General features: G+C 40.0%; 3 protein-coding genes across 5 annotated transcripts; 1 reads left to right on the top strand and 2 right to left on the bottom strand.

The window, feature by feature from the left end:
• Positions 1 to 65: 65 nt before the first annotated feature.
• On the bottom strand, positions 66 to 11634 carry LOC115688836 (flowering time control protein FPA). 2 transcript variants are annotated; one of them, XM_056315169.1, is made up of 4 exons: positions 11391 to 11634; positions 10719 to 11021; positions 2192 to 3378; positions 66 to 1425 (listed from the first exon to the last, which is right to left on the bottom strand). In XM_056315169.1, exons 1-4 carry the CDS (start codon positions 11391 to 11393, stop codon positions 300 to 302), a joined length of 2619 nt encoding a protein of 872 aa, XP_056171144.1. In that variant the 5' UTR covers positions 11394 to 11634; the 3' UTR covers positions 66 to 299. The 2 variants fall into 2 exon arrangements, with proteins under 2 accessions (XP_056171144.1, XP_030470619.2); XM_030614759.2 differs by having other exon boundaries at positions 10722 to 11021.
• A 1073-nt stretch (positions 11635 to 12707) lies between these two features.
• Positions 12708 to 16134, top strand: LOC115688844 (uncharacterized). Of its 2 annotated transcripts, none has more exons than XM_030614770.2 (4): positions 12708 to 12866; positions 13589 to 14769; positions 14884 to 14953; positions 15724 to 16134. In XM_030614770.2, exons 1-4 carry the CDS (start codon positions 12753 to 12755, stop codon positions 15865 to 15867), a joined length of 1509 nt encoding a protein of 502 aa, XP_030470630.1. In that variant the 5' UTR covers positions 12708 to 12752; the 3' UTR covers positions 15868 to 16134. The 2 variants fall into 2 exon arrangements, with proteins under 2 accessions (XP_030470630.1, XP_056171181.1); XM_056315206.1 differs by having other exon boundaries at positions 14884 to 14957; positions 15728 to 16134.
• A 410-nt stretch (positions 16135 to 16544) lies between these two features.
• Positions 16545 to 20353, bottom strand: LOC115688843 (glucose-1-phosphate adenylyltransferase small subunit, chloroplastic/amyloplastic). The gene is made up of 9 exons (XM_030614769.2): positions 19980 to 20353; positions 19065 to 19361; positions 18402 to 18671; positions 18122 to 18301; positions 17815 to 17918; positions 17558 to 17669; positions 17321 to 17419; positions 17071 to 17190; positions 16545 to 16920 (listed from the first exon to the last, which is right to left on the bottom strand). Exons 1-9 carry the CDS (start codon positions 20280 to 20282, stop codon positions 16804 to 16806), a joined length of 1602 nt encoding a protein of 533 aa, XP_030470629.2. The 5' UTR covers positions 20283 to 20353; the 3' UTR covers positions 16545 to 16803.

Below are 20353 nucleotides of genomic sequence, written 5' to 3'. Positions count from 1 at the left end.
TCAAAAAAAGGAATGGGTCGAAGGTGGAGTCTACTAATGAGATTTAATCAGATTGAGAGCTAAGAGGACCAAAATGAACACTTATAACTTATTAAACCAACATCTTGTCAGTCAAGCGAAAAAGAGAGCAGATAATCATCACCGCAAGAAGTCACAGCAGATTGACAATTAAACTATCCAGGGGAAACCTATACTTAGTGACGATATTTGTTGCGTTATTGCCATGCATACCGTTTCATCAACCCTTCTATGTCCTTAGCTGAACAGCATTTAAGCCCACCTAGATACATGTTGCCTATTTAAGAACCTTTGTTGCCTTGTTGGATCTGTTGAAGAAGAGCAGCTGCAAGCTGCAGCGTTGCTTGGAGACGTTTCTGCGGATCTGCTTCAGCTTCTTGCGAACCACTACTAGACACCTGTTGACTCCCCTGAGCACCAGCCTTAAGTTCTTTCGAGGCAGCAGATAGGTTTAATAGATGCTGTGGATGCTGCTGCTGGTGGAACGGCTGGACTTCACCATAGTGAGACACAGGAAGCTCGGAAGAAGTTGCCTTCACGTCCTGGGAACTATAACCATCTGATTTTCCTCCAGAAATGTTTGGAATGCTTTGCCTCTGTTGTCCAAGAAGAGATGCCAACTGAGAAAGTTGTTCAGGTTGTAGGCTCAGAAGAGGTGTTGATGATTGAATCAGGGCTTCCCTATCCCGAACAGGCATATTGTCGTTTCCAGATAAAGGAACTCCAGAGTTTGCACTCAATTGCACCATCCTTGGTATAGAGTCAACTGTGCTGCTCGGAAGTTGTGATTGTGCGCTTCTTGTGCCTGATGAGGTTGCCAGATAGTGCGAGTTTGATTGCAGAAGATTTTGTTGCTGGGGCAGATATTCATCCCTGTCCTCACTGCAAGTATCATATTTACTAGTTCCAGCATTCAGTGGTATTGAAAATGGGACAGATGGGACAGAAGTAGCTGCATCAACCGCAAAATATCGATTCCCAGGCCCCAGTTTACTTGTTTCTAGAAATTGTGTCCTTGAAGGTGTTGATGGCTTTGGATATAAAGAATGCCCAGGAAAGGGCACTAATTTTGGGTCTTCGAGCTCATCTGGGTGGTAAGCAGCACCAAATTTGGAACCAGGTTGCTCTAATCTCAGTACAACACCAGAAATGCTTAATTTTCCAGGTACTTTTAGTACCTTTTGCGAGAATTCAGATGGTGGCACAAGAAACAAAGTGTTTCTTTCATCTAACTTAGCAACAGCTGCTCGCTGCTTCTCCTCCAGATAATGCATAAACTCATTATAGAACCCAATATCAGCATCAGTTCCAGGGACAAAAAAGACAACCCAAGTAGCGGATGCTTGGTAATAATGCTTTGCCAGCATCTCAAGACCAGTCCTAGCTGTGCAATCCAAGAATTTCGGCCTGCATTACAAGAATATTAATTGAGATTCAAGATGCAGTGAGAACACTTAATGGGAAATTGACAGCAATTCCTTTAGAGCACTTTTAGGGTGATTTTGGGTTAAGGATCATGGGCGCAGGAGCCCCAAAATACTTCAGGGGGTCCGTCTCCTAGCAGTGTAAAAAATTCAAAAAGTAGACATCATTGACTTTTTACCCAAAAAAAAAGACATCATTGACTGAGAAAGACAATGCATGAGCTCCTTATCTAGGAAAAGCATAATTGGCTGACTATGCTGGTTTATCTTCGAAATAATCCGATTATCCACATTTTGCAGAAGGTAAAATGCAATTTTGATTCAGTGAGATGACTCTTGGGAAAGTTTACATTTTATTCGTTGAACAAAATATCGAAATTTAACACCTTCATTTTTAGAAGAATTTGCTTCATGAAAATGAGATCATTAAATTTAGAGAAGATAGAGAAGTCGAGTTTAAAATCTTTGTAAGCTGAAAATTAGTAGGGCCCACAAATTCTCAAATAACAAACGCAGTTGAATTTAAAAGTCAACTAGAAGCCAAACAGTATTGAAAACATAGGCTTCAAGACCCAGTAATATATATGCATGCCATGTTATGGTTGCCAATCTCAAGCCATCATTCTACTAAAGTGGGATCCAAATTGCAAACATTAGGCAGTGCCAGAGTAAGCTGCAGGGGCAGCTCAAAAGACCATGGCATTACCATCTTAAATCAGAACAGCACTAATAAGGATTAATACACTTACAGCAAGATGTCAAGCACTTTTCCCACAGGAAAGCATCGAGCACGACATACAGGAGATCCTCCCTTTGCTATGGTACCTTCCCATTTCCACTCTTTTACTGAAGACTGTTTAATCTCTGGAGTAATTCTTTTCCTCTCAACATTTACTGTTGGCAGTGAACCAGAACCTGTCTGAATATTTTCGTAAGAGGCTCTTGGATGGTCACTCCTTCTAACCATCTGCTCATACTCGATGCCAAAGGGATCAGATCGAACAGAGTCAGATAATACATGAGAAAAAGCTTGATTCTCACGTCTTAAATCAGAGAGTTGAAACTCTGGTAGCTCATTGTCAGGAGGATAAGCATTACTCTTCAGTCTCTTTGGCCCATGAAGGACGTCGACTTCCTCCAGTATGTCCCATTGATCTTCGTAAAATGCACCTGTTTGAGAAAATCCTTGATTAGGATATGGAAGGTGAGGATCCCAATCTCTCTTTGGACTGCCACGGAATTCATACACACTATGTGATGGCCTCGATTCAGACTCCTCTTCTCCAAATCTTCTGTGCTCCAGGGAACTAAAACCATTCCTCCTCAAATTACCCTTTCTACTGAATTCATAACCATCGTGACCTTCGGAATCCAAGTCTGTGAAAGTACGAGGAGACCTGACACTAGGATTTCCAGTTAAGCCAGCATTGTCCATATCGTGCCAAAAGCTCTCCGAAGATCCATGGCGACCATTAGATTGGTAACGGGGAGAGAGAGGACCACTTATCGAGCTCCTTCCACCACTAGACGAGCCCGATTCATTTTTTGCAAAACATATATGCACACGAGGATTTCCAAATAACTTTCCTTGGAGAGTCTCTTTTGCCCTGCAAGCAGATATTAAATTTATAAACCGAACAAAGGCATAAGTGCGCCCTGGAAATGTGGTGATCCTCTCAATCTCACCAAATGGCGAGAAGGCCTTTCCTAATATTGTTTCATCCACCTTCAACGAAGCTGGAAATCCTATCCATAAAACCTCGCTAGGTTCTGCAGCTTTATCATTCATCTTGGGTCTATCGAGATGAAAAGGTTCAGGACTAGAATGGCGAACCCTAGAGTCCTTTTGCAAGAGAGGAGATTCCCTTGACGAAGGGCGTTGTTCACTATTATGTTCAAAATACTCCTCATTGTGTGACGGGACAGAGGACTTGTCCTGAGATAAGAAGATGATGTTAAGTCAGAAGGAAATTGTACAGAACTTTTTGCCATTAGAATATAAAACCAAAAATTGAACAAGCAACATTCATTGTAAAATGGATCCGTGTTAAAGTAGCAAATGAAAACCTTGAAACGGAATGAGAGACCCAATAAAGGAACAAATACAATCAAGACACATATCACAAGACTTTCTGAGATGCGGTAAGCTTTTGTCCTTGAGCAAATGAGAAATATTCTGATCAATATTATGAAGAAGCAATTGCTGTCTCTTCAACTACCTTGAACAAGTAGATCTTCAATTGACCAGCCAAGAAAAGTGTCAAGTAAGAAAAGCAAAAAGACTATTAAATGAGATATTAGTTCTACCTTTCTCATCTTTGGCCAGTACATCAGTATGGATTTTTGTAAGGTGTCAATAGAGAATAAAACTGTTCAAAAGATGAAATAATGAAGCATGTGTAATCAGAAGGAACATCTGTTCCTTTTCATCAACTTCCATCAAATGGAGAAAGTCTAATCGGTTTATTCCAGAGGAAAGAATGATGAAAGCCTCAACAAGTTGCCAAAGGGTAACACTAAGGAATTGCTTATAATCTTAGCATGACAATGAAGGTGAGACTATTCCTGTAGAGAGTACAGCTAGTAATATTATATATTGCATGATAAGGCTAAATACAATGTGAGTTATTGGGAAACTTCGAACTTGACAGACATCTTGCTCGCTAGGAAAGTATCTGACCGAATTTTAACAGAAAATAACCTTGAATAACTAAATTAACATGGTTTTTTTAATTTATTTTTTGGGCTGGAGAACATGAATTACTATTACAAACTCAGATGCGTTGCCAGATAAACAGTGTGGTTATTGGTTCTTCTACTGCTAAAAGTAAATAGACCATACGTCCACAGTAGCAGAGCATCAATAGCACAAAGGTTTTTCTAACATAGCCTCCATGTTAATGCATCCTATCCAGTATTGTGTCCTTCACTAGGGACACATATCCAAGGTAATTCGATATAGTTTCTATAGCAGTCCTACTGAAGTTTTCTCTCACCCTTCTGACACGTAGGCCTACCACAGAGTTGTGTTGCATACTCACTAGAGCACCTCATATCACGGTTCTCCATTTCCAAACCAGCTCAAAATTTGATGAGATTTGACTGACCTCTTCTCCAATCACTTACTTCCACAGGTTTCCTTTCTCAAATGCCAATATATTCTCATTCTGAAACACTTGATTCAACATCTTCAATAAATGCTAGAGAACAAGTCTTTTTTTTTCTCAAGGGTCAGAAATCCTAAACTTGCAGTCCACTCTGCAGACCATGATAAGACATTCATCAGGGATAGGGACTCTACCCTAGGAACGAGGATTCTCTTTTGGTGCAAATATTTTATTTATCCCGTCATAAATCATTGTAATATGTGATTAAAAACAATTTTCTAATCTTTACAAAAGTCTTGCTTAATACTAATAAAAAGCAAATTTGTATTAAACTACAATTAAGTTGTGGCCCATATGTGTAACCCAACCTTAATTGTTACAAAACTCTTCTACAATATAAGCAGTGAAAAAGGGGACGGATATTCTTCAAAGGTTCTTAAAAATAATCTCATATGACTACTTCAGCACAAAAATGAATATCAACCTAGAAGATTGCAGCGCATAAACCATTGAGTCATCTAAAGACTGATATAGATTCATTAGAACAACTGAGTCAGAGGAAAATGACACTTCCAAAAGCCATCCCATGAAATTTATAGCTTAAATTCTTCGGACAACAAGCAACAGAGAGGATCATATAAACTGAGTACCGGTTTCTGCTACAGTAACAATTAACAATAACTACAGCAAAGACACCAACTTTTCCGATAAAAACACAGCTTTGAGATTGCAAATACTTTGACTTTTGCATGTCATAAGTTCAGCAGCTCACTTATGCTAGATGTCTTGCTTTCAGTCATGTAAAATGGGACTCTATAGATGTCTTGCTATGACATCCTCGGTGAATAAACCCCAAAGGCATTGTCTTGAATAGTCACTACCAAGCTCGTTATGATACATACTGATCACAACAGGGACAATTTTCCATGGACCACCAACAGAGAGAACAGGAAACACATCTTTGTTCAAGAACAAGGAAAGAGCACCGGGTGACTTAAGAACAAAAACTTACGAAGTTAAACACATTCGGCAATGACATTAAGGTCAACTAACAAATAAGACTCTAGGTTTTGGAACTGCCAGACAAACAAGAAAATTCAACAGAATCATACAGAGAAAAAGCTTCAATTCTTTAGATCAGTTCTCTCAACCCAACCCCCCCCCCCCCCCCAAAAAAAAAAGAAAAAGAAAAAAGAAGGTAAAAATAAATATATAAATAAAATAATGACTCTAGATAATTAGTTTCACTTCAGATATACAATCCACTTAAGACAGATTGCTACCACAATTAGGGCCAATGGAGAAAACCATTGGAAAACTGCGCTTTCTATTCTAATCTTATTAGAGTTCTTGGACACTTGTTAAGAGAGTTTCGAGATGTGAAACAACGACCCAAATGGTTTTAGTAAAAAGAGAGAGGCAAGCCCTGGGGCCTCTCGACAATGCTCTTCCATAACCATTCAAATATTGGAAGGAAGTGCATACGTCCATTAAACTAATGCTGCAGTAGTTCAAGAAACACTGTCCTACCTTCTTTTTCTCCAGCTCAAATATTTAAAAATTACTGACCAGTGTGTAACGTTCATAATCAATATTCGAGAAACTAGTTCCCTTGTCCAAACCTAAATAACATATGAAATACGCATACTTTTGTTCTGCCTGATGATAACAACAAATACGCATAGGCAGAAAGTACAGTCTCGGATATATGCATTTAATGGGGACCTGATAAATATTGGAAACAAATGTTGCCAACCCAGAAAAAGAAGAGGCTCGGGTAGCTGGTGGGTCGGTTGTTTGGTTGTTGTCATCATTTTTTAAAGTTGAAGAGACTATCATAATGAAGCTCAAAAGAGTCGGAATAGTCACAAGTTTCCTTACCCCAAATGAACTATATCTACCTAGGACTCATCAATTAGAAAAAATATATGTTTCAATACAGCTAAAGAAAAATCCCCACCGAACATTGCTATACGATTTAAAGACCGTGACTAAACTAATAACAACCAGCATCTCATGCGTTAGAATGTTGAAATTGGAAGGATAACTACAGCACACCTTCCCTCTAGCAACAAAAGTGGAGTCAAAAAGCTAATACTGATCTGGTCCTACACTCACAACAAAGGGTTAAAACAGGATCTTCTTGGAAAAGCTTGGTTTAAAAGTGTCAAGCATTCAACAGATGTCAAAATCAGTGACTACTAAACCATTCACATAGAGGCATCTATAATCAATGTAGAAAGGTAAAACTTAAATCTACCGTTGCTTCCAAACAGGATTAAACTATCCGATTACATAAACTGAGACTAGGCCATGAACAATGCCAATGTGCTGTGATCCCTCAAAAATGATATACAATTGACAAGGCAGTAGCGATCTAGAATCACAACTGAGTGGTATCCCCTTTATTGCTCCATCTTAACACGTGTAAAACACGCGCTTGCACACATGTAGAGACTATTAGACTTCAAGTTTGAAACTAACATACTTCATTTCGTGAGCAACCACAAGAAGCTAAAATGGTCCATATAATAGATGTTTAAATAAGAATGTTCTTTACTAGTTCTTCACAAGTAACCTGATTTTTTTTGGCAAATGAGATGCAAAAAATATTGGAAATACGACTCCAAGCATTCAGTTCCGTATCACTTTCGGTTTACGAGCAAACAGTTAGGTAGTTGAGGCTCCCAAGCTCGATATGTTTTTAGGTCCTCCCAGAGAACCACATCCATCCATCCATCCATTGACTCGACATATTTTTGGGCAGAAGCCCATGAAATGCATAGCATTTTGTGCTACATCATTGGTTTGGAGGACAAGTGTCATGGTCCTCCTGGAACACCTAAAAACTTCTATCCAAACTCCTCAGGAGTCCAAGTCTTTTCATACAATAGAAGTGCATTTACCGGCTCATTTAGAAGTTGGGTAATCATCTAGAAGTTTAGGCGATTAAGAATTATATTAGTTTAGCCAAACACCTCCTTCTTTTCATGCAAATGGCACTTTCTATTGTTAAATAAGCTGCTTTGTGTACCTTTTTAACTTAGTTAAAATGCAAGTTAACATTCAATCGGCGACTATGCCACTTCAATCACAAATACTATAAAGCATTTGGATGGCAACTCTGATCAGTCCCATTATTCTCTTATCTTTTTGCATACATAGTGTGAATGCAGATATACTAAATGCACATGATAGGTGTTTTGGCTTGTCAAAAAAAATATGCACTACAATGTAAGTTTAAACTTTTGCAAATATGAACATAGTAATGAATCGAAATCCTGACACACACACGGAGATATTTATGTATTTATATGTATATATTCTGACTTTCTATTCTTGGATTTTATTGTCAAAGTTTGTCTAAAAAAACTGTATCTTTTTAACATTGAAGTAGTCATGTTAACATCTAGCATATCACATTAGGGTTTGGCTTACGCATGAGAGAGTGTAGAGAAATTACATCTATATATAAGAGCTTAAGGTTTTTAAAATAATTGATTTGCTAACATGTTTCAATAACGAGGAAAGAACAGATAACTAGGACTGCTCGTGAGTGCCAAATTATAGTCTAAAAAAATTTGAACATATCAAACTTGCTTTGTTTTGACAATTGGCTGCACAATTTCAAGTCTTGATTAACAAATGAAGGAACTAAATTGCCATAGATTGCACTGGTCCATTCAAGAAGAGAGAGTATAAAATGCGCTCTCACAAAACTTTTGCATTGTATTTTATCACCTTCTGCACTGCATATGTTCATTGACTGGTGAAAGTTTCAGAAGTTAACTAAGCTATGCGCATTGATGGCAGCATAATTAGTTTATGCAGGCAATGTATGTAGGAATTGTAACAGCATATAGTATATCTCAAGATTTGTGGGACTTTTTCTTCCAGCTGAATAACGAATTCATGCAGTTGAATTTAGCTCAAGTTGACCTACCATGTGAAGAACAAGTTCAATGGACCGGAAAAAACTCTGTTTTTAATCGCTTATATCAATCATAAAAAACATCGAACCACTTTAATGGCCCACTTGGACTGGAGCACACTTGCAACTAGTTGGAAGAAAATATTGGAGAGGTAGTGTGGGTTTATTAAATCAGATGCTGGTTGGCTACATTTGTTGTGGATATCTCAATCTCTCTTGCATGCTTGGTTTAAATTTTGGTGCTTTTTATTGTGACGAAGCTGCTTACATTTCATTTGCAAAGCGATCAACTCACTGAGTTTTGGCATTAAGAACTTGAGTGACATGATTGATAGTTATATATGATGATGGTACCATCTGCATATACTCAAAGAACTCCAGATTACTTGATCTCAGGAATATCCTTGAGTGATAATTCTTTTCCAGTTAACCTTGGTGATTTACTGTAACTTTACAACTGGAACTGCTAAATGCATGCTGGATTCATATTTCTCTCTCTGACCTGCATCTGTGCCAATTGAATTTACTTCAATAGGACCCAGATTATACGCTACATACTACAGCTCCCTTCATCTCTTTTCATTTTACTTTGGTTGCTATCTGGATTCTAACCGAACACTTCATTCTTTTTCACCCAATATTTTCCTTCACAGTGTGTCTCCCATTTTTCTGCTACTTTATTGAGGTCCTCCTCATAACGATGTGAAAGTAGATAAAAGAAAGCAGTTATTCGTTCTATAAACCACCGATCTAATGTCAAATCCCGATTGTTTACATTGTTGCTTATGCAAGAAAAGTAGTGATTGAGTGGATGATCCTCTTATTCAATTTGGGCTCATATTGTTGACCTTCAATTTTAATAATAGTTGTACTTTATGTCTTACCAATATTACAGAAAACTTTATATAAATTTGAACACAATCTCGTAAAATCATTTGCATAGCCAATCCCAATTTGTGAAATAAGCCTTAATTTATTATTTCTGTCATTGCTGTAGTGTAGGCCGGGTCATTCCTGAGTCTGATGGAACTTCTTTCTTTATGGAGAAGGTCAAGAGTTTGAGACTTGATAAAAGAACCAGTAAGCCTTTACTACTAATTATTACACCAAGTAGCTGGCACAAACAAATGGTAGAGTTAATGAAGGACAAGAACCACTAGCAGATGCAGGGAAGTTCATCATCCTCAATGCTGGAGCTGATTGGGTTTCAGATTGGATTGGTTTTGATTCCTCCCTCGTTTATGTTAAGTGGAGATTTCTACACTTGCTGCAGATCCTTTTTTGCATCTGTATCTAGTGCAAAACCTGTATACTGAGACTAGCCATATTTCTATTGTAATGGTTCAATTGTCCAAAACAAAATCCCCTGACAGGACATTATCAGTTAACGCACCATGACTGTATAAGTGGCAGTTCAAATGAAGTTCTTTTTACAATGAAAAATGGGTGCACGTATAAGCAGATCACAGATGGTTGACCTTTGATTGAGAACAAAAGACAATCATAAGACTATTTAAACCATGTGTAAACATGGGATGACAAGCTTTTGCTTCAAACACTTCCCAAGATGATTCTCCTAGCATTTATCTAAACGTTTCATTATCTTTAGGCCAACATGGTTGAAAATCACAGCTTCATAAAATTTTAACTAATTAAGATGTTTTGCTTCTCATATTTCTTCCCAAGATTCTTCTTGGTCTTCTAATTGGAGCTATATGCATATTGTGCTGACATTGATAACTTTCGATGAAAGTAAAAGCATGTATTGAGCATGTCGTGCTGCATTTTTCATTCTGCCTCTTAAGCAATAACAACCAAAATTTCATTGTTGTTAGTTAATATCTAAGCACCGTGCACCTGATCAAGTTTCCCCTTTCTCCTGTCTGAGAGATGGAATGGAGATCATTAACAATTTTTGACCTGTAATCAAATGTACTTTTAAAAACGCAACACCTTTTTTTCATGATTTGTAATGGAGCAAACCTCTCGGGATACGCAATATGTGGATTAGGTCAACATGTCGGATTTTAGAGATGCTGTTTGGTTGTGATGATATTGTCGGGACAGATTCTTGATAAGCACTTGTGAAAGATATTGAGACACATAATGGTCTTCAGGCAATGAAACCATTTGATTGATTGAAAAACAAACATTGAAATATACAGTCATAGATAGATACGACCACACAACAAGGTGCTTGAAGTTAAAAGAGTAACAAAGGTTGGGGGCAAGACTAACCACCTTTGCAAACTCAATTCTAAGTGGACTGCCAGCGAGAGGAAAGCCTTGGAGCGCTTTCAGGGCAGCAATTGCTCCGTCCTCAATTTTGAAGTTAACGAAAGCATAGCTACGTCCCGGTTGAAAAGCAACACTCTCGAGCTCCCCGAACCGCAGGAATGGGCGGACGAGATCGCCTTCCGAAATGGAATGAGACAAATTCCCGACCCACAGATGCCTAGACGGGGGCGCGCCGCTCTGCCCCGAGGAGCTCCTATCCTCAAGCCTCCGAGGCCTCTCCCTTCCTCCTCCTATCCGGCCGCTCTACGCACAAAAACCAATTTCAAAGCAATCAGGCACCCGCCCAAAAGGAACCGCAGCGACACGATCAAATCAAATGGACTTTCTTAGGCTGAAATCGATCTAATAATGAACCAGTCGACAACTAGCAAACAAAAGGCAAAACCCCATCAGTGCATCCCTTCCAGGGCGACTCCCAATCCCGTAAAGATCGAATCTTTCACACATGAAACCCAGACGACAGCCTCGAACAATCGACCCACTTCACTGAAATCGACCGAAATCAACCATCACCCATTAACAACGACACACCAACGAGACCCTGGAACCTACTGATTGGGAGCAAAAGAACCAGCCAAAAAGAAGGAGGCGCATCGGATGGCGAGTGCTAACCATCTTCGGAGGAGACGCGACTTCATGAAAAAGGGATGGGGAAACTCGATGCGGGAAGGAGAGGCTGTGAGGCTGGCGATCCAATCAATGGCGGCCAATGCGAACGCGAATGCGGATTCGGATCGCGCTTGAAGCGATGAACGATCGCAGGTTGAAGAAGAAGAAGAAGAATCTACCAGAGACGCACACCGGAACTCACGAAGTTCTCACAAAATACTCGGGAAGTAGCGAAAAGCTGCTGCTTTTTTATTTGTTTTCTAGGGTTCGATAATTTGGGGAGCAGAGCAGCAGTGGCTGCCCAGCTGCTGACGTGGATTTGATATGGTGACGTGGCACTATGATTCTCCTACGTGCCTCTCCTTCTGACTCTTTTTTTTTCTTATAATATATGTTCGCACTATATTTACCATGAGAAAAATTTCAAATAAGGACATAAAGTGTGCTTATTTTAAGTGATTAAATCGTCTCAAATAAAGATATGAAGTTGCCAAATCATCTCAAATAAGGATTTTTTGATGGCTGGCCAACATGTGACTATTCCAACGGAGGTATTTTGGTCAAAAATACTTTAATTTTTTTTACTTTCCTTTCCTTTTCTTTTTCTTTTAGCTTTTTCCCTCTTCCCTTCATCGGTCAGCGATGGCTTGGGCCAAGGTCAATAGGGCAACCTCGGGCGAGGCTAATACAATTGCATTTGTTACTGCTCTTTAAAATATGCGACCCTTGCCTATTGCAACCCTTGCCCAACGCTACCCTCCAAGGGCAATCCTCACTTGTGCCAAATCCAGCGAGGGCAACATTAATAAAAATTAATTAAATTATAAAAATTTAAAATTCAAAATTCATAAAACAAATTTAAAATTAAAAAATCAAACCAAACAGGAAATGAAATTTTTAAAATTCAGGGCGAAGGAAAATGGGAAAAAAAGAAAAACTTTTCAAAACAAAATAAAATTCATGAAAAAATCCATAAAAATTAGAAATTAAAATTCAAATTCATTAACAAAATTTAAAATCCTAAAAATTAAAACTCAAAACCCTAAATATTCAAATTCTAAATTGAAAATTTAAAAATTTCATAAAATTTTCAAAAAAAATAGATTAGGTAAAAATTTTACCAAAAATATAAAAATAAATAACGAAAATGCATTTTATGGTTAGCTAGGTCGGATCTTTTTTTTAAAATTGATATGGCCACTTTATAATTTATATCCTTATTTTAAATAAAATTCGCACTTCATATCCTTATTTGAAAAAAAAAAGAGATCATTTCATGTATTTACTTGAAATTTTTCCTTAAATATATATACAGGATTTATTGAATAAAAAAACAAACTTTGAATTATATGTGCTCCAGCGGAAATGAGGGTCGAGGCTCGGAGAAAATCTCTCTCGACGCCCTCCGCCGCCTCCCCGGCGACGTCGCCGGCGCCTTCCGCCGCCTCCCCGGAGACGACGGCGCCTCCCGCCGATCAGGTTAGGGTTTCGTTCCCCAGGAAGGATCTTAGTCAGCGGCCGTAGTCGTACAATCTTCTGATGGGCGTGATCGGTAGGAGCTTTCAGTAGTTGTCGGGGGTGTGCATTGCATTTCCGACTTCAAGCCGTCCTCTCAGTCTCCTGAACGCTTTTTTGCCCTTTTTCTTTTGCATGGATGATGATTGTTACTGTTGCTGTTCTTGTTGTTTGTTGTTATTTGTCTCCTTCAATGTGGTTGAAATCGGAGTTTAGGACGGGATAATGGGTAGAGAGCATTGTCTGATGAATGGGCAGATGCTATATCGTGCTCTTTTGAGGATGGTGGTTCGAGCTGTTATGTGGGTTTTTCTCACTTGGGTTCTACGTACATGGACTTGAGGCCAAAAGCGTGTGATCCACTTCTTTTCGCATTCGGACGAACTGGTCCGGGGCTATCGGTCATGTCGTGTGGCACTGATATTTGGAAGGGGGTTTTTGGCCTCGTTCCTCTGGCTGTTTGGTGGAAGTTTTGAGGGGGGAAGCATGATCCTTGGAGGAGATGAGTCTTTGTTTATCATAACGAGAGATGGCTTGAAATGTTTGTTATTTGTCAACTATTTACTATTGGGCTGAGTTAATTGTTTTAAGTTCACGTGTGATTATGCGTGCTTGTGAAGTTTCGATAAGTGACAATATGGATAGATACTATGTCCCGTGATTAATGTGTTTGGTTTGTTTCTCAGCCAAGAAATCCATGCTGTCCAGAGAATGTAGCCAACAAAGGGGATAACGTGCCCAGCACAAATGAATGTAATGAGAGAGTTGAGCAGCATGGAGAAAAGGTTCCCAGTACTGATGCTGCGAAGATTTTACCTGTTGGAAAATCCCAAAGCGGAGGTTTTCAAAATATATCTAGTCAAGAAAGTATGGACATTTATATATTGGAAAAGAGGACTTGTTTAACATGCAATAGACGCGGCCAATTGCTAGTCTGTACTGAGCCTAGCTGCCCAATTGCTATCCATGAGAAGTGCCTGAGCTGCAAACCTGAATTTGATAATTTGGGGAACTTCTATTGCCCTTATTGTTCACACAAAAAAGCGGTGGTTAATGTTTATGAATTGAGAAGAAAAGCCATGTTGCGCAAAGAGGCTTTATCTAATTTTCTTGACACTGGGGTAGTTGATGAGGGGCAGAAGGAGCAGAAAAGTGGGGAGGATAAGAGGAAAGACTTCAATCTATCTCCATCTCCAGGACATGACAGTCGCCATGATGATGTGAGTAAGGAAAACACTGAAGGGCAACATCAATCTGATCCTGTAAATTCAGTCGACAGTAAACATGAAGCGCTGGTTGAAAATCAAACAGATACATCTCCTAGTGTCCATGGTCAGAGAAATTTAGTCCATGAAGAAGGGTTGCAAGAAGAGGAATTGAGAGAAGCTATTGATAACCACTGTGAGGAAGTAATTGATCAAGAGAAAGCAGATAAGGCTGATAATCATCCTTTAGAAGAAGTGGCAGCTGAGGATGCTGTGCCGTCTAAATCTTCTGAACGAAAAAGGCATCGTAAAAGTATTCGCAGAAGTCAAGGGCTAAGTAAGAAACGAAAACGGAGGAAGTTCCAATCAATTGATGCTACTGTATCTTCAATTCAAGGAGATTTTGCCACTGATGTGAACCCAGAAGCGAATATAGGAGGTGAAGTATGTGATTCTGATGCCGAGGCTGGTTTCATGAACAATGGACATTCTCCAAGTGTAAAACCCCAAGGCAAGGCACCAGTGGAGGAGGCTGATTCACCGAGAAAAGGTTCTTCTGAACCAGGCATCAGTATTATCAACCATAAAGAGTCCCATGATGGAAAGAAGAAAGTCGCTCCTGCTGAAAAGTCAAGACAACAACGATGGTCTCCCAGGGAAATGTGAGTGATTTTGATGAACTTGAGAAAGTTTACTGAATTATAAAATTCATCTTCTTAAAAAATTGTAGCAACGAACTGGATTTATGGGGAGTGCTATTGTGGTTTTAAATGCAGACCGAAGCCACCACTTCCCAATGTAAAGCGCAGATTAAGATGGTCACCTGAAGAGGAGGAGATCCTAAAGGCAAGTCTTTCTTGTTATAGAATCCTTTTCTTGTTTGTATCTTTTCAGGTTGCATGTCTTTCCTTCAAAAATAGCCAAATCCTCAGCCATGCTCTTAAAACTTGGAAACAAGTAACCAGTTTTAGTCTTCAAAATGATGAGGATATGATATAAGGATCCACTGAGTCCTTTAGATTGTCTTTGATTTTTTTTTTCTTTTTTACCTACACCTGTACTGTTTACAGCGAGTCTGAATAGCTAGCTTGTACAGATAATGTATATCCACAGATGTATCTATATATAGAAAACCATAACTCCATTTCAAATAGATTGAACTGTACTCTCTAGTGAATTGCTGGATGTTTCCTCCTTTTGGGCATAGTGATTGATCGGTTGGTAACTTCGTTCAATCAAACTAGTTCATTTTTTTACTAGTAAAGGCTTTTCTTGAGAAATCAATACAAGAGACAGAAAATACAAACAAGTACCAAAAGCGATGCTAAGACTAGGCAAAATCAGAGCAAGATGATCGAGGATGAATAGAAGACTGAAAAAAGATGGCAACAAAATTTTCAGTTCCCTCAAATAGCCTTTTGTTACGCCCTATTCAAATTCCATTGTCCTTTTAGTAATTCTCGTAAGTTCTTTCATTTTTCTGATTGAGTTACGCTGTCAAAAGTGTTTTATAGATTAGAATTTGCTATTAAAGGCTTTTGTTGAGCTAGAGATGCTGGAAAGTGTTGTGATTTGGTGATTCTCGAATTTCATTCATATGAAACGATATGCTGCAGGAAGGGGTGCAGTTATTCTCAAGCAATGCGAATAAGAATATCCCTTGGAGGAAAATTCTGGAATATGGTTGTCGTGTTTTCAATCCAAGTCGCACATCTGTCGATCTCAAGGATAAATGGAAGAACATCACTACCAGAAGATAGCGATATCAGTCAAATAGTTTTTGAAGAGGGCAAATTCATTCAGAAGACGCTAGTATTTTACTACTATCTTCGTCCACCCTACTCTCTCTCCATCAGGATTTAGTCGGTTTTTGGTGGGGGAAGCCTCTCTCGTAGCTCTGAACGGCAGTATTTGTACATAAGTGAACTCCCTTATGATGAACTTGATGTTCAGCCATTTGCAAAAGGAAACTCGTTTTGCTGTGGCCATTACAGAAATGGCATCATGACTTCCGATGCGATTCTCTAGTTGGGCGTTTCTTAAATTCCCATGCAAGTAACAAGAGTCTGAGGATTCTTTCATCTTCAGATTTAAAGTGAGAATGTCCTAAGTCGTTCAGAATCATGTTCATGGAAAATGGTTGGATTGGATCGACAAGTTTTTATGTTTTATGTGGACTCAGAGAGGGAATGATATCCCACCAAAATCGTAGGAATTGGTTCAGTTCCGTCCCGGTAGAATGAACAGGAGTCAAAGATTGCTTGCCGATGCGCAATGTGGACTACTTATCTTCTTTAGTCCTGAAAGCCTCTGAAATGAGATCTCATCAATTCCAGGCGTGTCGTCGCCATCTTCCAATTTTTTCGATGAACCAAGCACTGAGAAATGGAGACAGTCCTAGGGGAGGTTTCTGCGCATTTCAAATAACGCAAAATGCTAGAACGAAATATTGCAGATTTTCACACACATGCTTACCTCGCTTATTAAGAAAAAAGACCTTACATCATTGAGAAAAAACACCTCACATCGTAAAGTATTCAAGTCCTCTCTTCCTCTGTTACTTACATCCGGCTGCGCTGAGACATACATCTTAGATTTCGTGGGAGAAACATGAAGTCATTCTAAAGAGATAATGACTTCCAGTTACATCACTTTCTCAATGCAAAGCTTTTGCTAGATCCGCAATTGGAGAGTTTCTAAATCACGGTTCCGCTGGGAATCAAAGCATCCTTGATCACTGTGACAATCCCACTCTTTATAAAGTACCCATCTGTTTCTCTTGCAGCTTCTTGAACATCGTCGCTGTTAATGATCTGGACCATAAAGCAAACACCAGTTAGCCTCCAAAACGCAATGACAAAAAGGGTCATGAGACCAGTTTCACGCTAAGTGATCATGGTCGAACTAGTCAATCATTGTGAAATCACAGAAACAAAAGAATGGTGTTCGGTATGCAAGCCTACCTTCACATTGTCCCCTATTCGGGCGTTTTTGTCGATAATTGCTCTCTTAACGTGCGAATTCTTGCCGATACCGATGGGGACACTACCCTTGGCAGCCAGAAATCTCCTATCAGCATCCGTCTGGAGCAAGAAGAGATGGGACAACAGGTCAATATGCACCCGAATACATCATCATAACGGGAGAATAGTGAGTGAATCTGAGTGCATCGCTCAACTGAGAAAACCTCAATCATTCAAGGGTGATGATTACCTCATAATAATCTGCTCCCATTAATAAGGTATCTTCTATTATCGCACCCTCTGAAATGCAAGATCGAAGTCCTATCACCGAATGGTGGATCTTGCAGTTCTGCATTTCAAGAAATAGGAAGGTAATAATTGAATGATTTATCTATTTTCTTTGGCACTACTCATGACTTAGAGAGGACAAAATATCATGCATTGTCAGCTAATTCAGAAGTAAACACCAATGGCCTGAGGAAGATACCTTAATAACGCATCCTTCGCCAATAACACTGTCTGTCACATCAGCATCTAGCATCTTGGAAGGAGGCAGATAGCGTGGTTGGGTGTAAATTGGAGATGAACGATCATAGAAACTGCAGAAGGAATAGATTGGCATCAAGTCATTCGTCCATACAGTGGTCTATTAAGATTATCAAGCAATGTGCAGAACTCAAGAAGGCAATCTGCAATTTTGTTATGGAATGATCATTAAGTGAGAGATTTTAGAACATGAACCACCTGAAATCTGGCACTGGCTTCTTAGTGATCCCTAGGTTTGCATTATAGAATGCCTCGATTGTACCTATATCTTCCCAATATCCATCATACAAGTAAGCTTGCACCTGTAAAAGCAGAAAAAGAGATATGATTATAGAACTTGTTGAAACGAGGAATGTGAAACGGATTTAAGGAAAAAGGAAGCTAAACAAATTCATACGGTACGGCAATTCCAAAGTGAGTTACTGTTACTACAGAAAACAAGAACCTGTTCAAAGGTCAAACTATCCAGGTCAATTTGACAAGAAGTATATGTTATAACACTCACTCTCATCCCAATGGAAGTTGCACCGGGAATGACTTCACTTCCAAAGTCATTGGCTCCAGGAAACTTGTCTCGGAGAAGATTGAGCATCACATCTTTGCTAATAACGTATATGCCCATGCTCGCAATGAAAGGCATTTCCTTTGCTCGCTCATCATCAAGACCTAAGATAGTGGTGTCAACCTACAAAAGGGAAACAAGGTAACTAAAACCATAGAAACCAAAGCACTTCCTTTGTTGCTAGCAGAGAAAGATGACAGAGATCAATGAGAGAAGAATTAACCTTCATGGCTTTTAGTTGCTCTCCTTTTGGCTTCTCAGAAAATTCAATGATACGTCCTTCTTCATCTATCTTCATCAAACCAAATGCAGTGGCACGTTTTTCGTCCATTGGAAGTGCAGCCACAGTGATATCAGCATCAGTTTCTCTATGGGCTTGAATAAATCTCTCATAATCCATTCTGTACAAATGGTCCCCAGCAAGAACAAGGAACTCCAAAACATCATGCTCCTCAAAGAGCCACAAGTACTGTCTGACTGCATCTGCAGTGCCCTGTAATCAGATATCATTAAATCAACATAATTGACGAGGACCATTTTCTCGAATAGCGTAAGCTGCTAGGAAACGGGCTCGATATATACATGAAGCATATTGGTAACGATTGCCCTCATGTGTTAGGCAAATGACCAGCGATGTCAATTAAGTAGACCAATGGCTCCAGAAACAATGACCCGAACTTTGCACCAAACTTCTTGAACCAATTAATCATTAAATTATGAACAACTCAGTCACAGCTATGTCAATTAATTAGACCAGTAGCTCCAGAGACATTGATCAGACATTTGCAGAATAAGATATTCAATCAATTAGTCATTGAAGCTGGAACGACCAAATGTGAAACAACAGATTCAGCCAAAAAAGTTTTAAGACTGGTTTTGTAATTACCTGAAACCAGTTAGGATTCTCCGGGCTCTGCTGAGCAGCAAGAACTTCAACAAAACCTTCATTTTTGTAACCACCCATGTTGCTGGCATAAGCCCGAGAAAGGTGACGGTTGAGAGATGCAGAATTGAACTGCGTGAGGACATAAATCTTCGATACGTTGCTATTCAAGCAATTGCTCACAGGAATGTCAATCAGCCTGTAATTTGCTCCCAATGGCACGGCGGGTTTCGCTCTCTTCTTAGTCAGGGGGTAAAGACGGGTCCCGGCCCCACCTCCAAGTATAATTCCGAGAACACTCTAGAGAATCACAACAGAGACAATGCATCCAGAGTGAGATGAAACCTCTTCGATTTGGTTTCCTCACAACAGTGAGGAGCATAAAGTTCCAACCAGCGATCCAAAAGAAAATTCACAAAAATGCAAGACCAACTGTGCAAATGATTAATATCAAGATGTCTCCTCGATGTCTACCCGATAAACTACGCTTAAAGAAGTCGAACACCCAAAATTCGATCCAAAAGTTGCATTGAAATCCCGCTACGAGCTAAGTACTTAGCGACACCTCCACCAAGCTGTATTCCAAAGACAATACGCAGAAAACCAGACAGTAATGGCACCACTACACACGAAACGGGCAAGGGAAAAAGATCGACAATGATTATAAAAAAAATGCTCCCTTTTTGCATTAGCACTTGAAGTTCGTCGTATCAGTAGGCCTCAACTTGTCCTGTGAAAAGATTCTAAAATAAGCAAATCAACCGGAATCGCGTCTACCGTCTAGTTGCATCACATTTCAATCAAAGGCACGACATTTTTAGCGACAGATTTTCGCGCATCAGATCACGAACACATCGAGTCCTTCCAATGCCCGAGAGGAGGATAAACACCAGAAGACGAGAAGGAAGAGGGTCTAACGCGGCTGGCGTCGGGGTCAAGGCACGTCTGCGAGTTCCTGGAATCGGAGACGGCTCTGGGGGAGACGACGACCGGAGCCCTCCGGAAGCTCTTGAGAGCGGCGGCGGCGGCCGATGCCGATGCGATCTTGCCGCCGGAGACCTGCGACGAGGCGAACGACAGGGCGGAGGCGCACCGGCGGCCGTTGCACCTGCTCCGGAGGCGGGACTCGGAAGCCGCCGGAGGCGGAGAGGACGAGGACGAGGACGAGGACGAGGAGGAGGAGGGGACACTGAGGGCCCCCGCGGCGGCCACGCTCGCCATTGCCGCTGGCGAAGTCGATGCGGGCGGCGGTGCACCGGTGGCGGTGGCGAGTGTACGGACGCTGTGGGAGT

This window comes from Syzygium oleosum, unplaced genomic scaffold (assembly GCF_021117445.2).
Source record: "Syzygium oleosum isolate NSW1041296 unplaced genomic scaffold, Sole_v2.1 Sole_v2.10, whole genome shotgun sequence".
Classification (NCBI taxonomy): domain Eukaryota; kingdom Viridiplantae; phylum Streptophyta; class Magnoliopsida; order Myrtales; family Myrtaceae; genus Syzygium; species Syzygium oleosum.
This window is presented reverse-complemented; position numbering and strand designations above follow the sequence as displayed.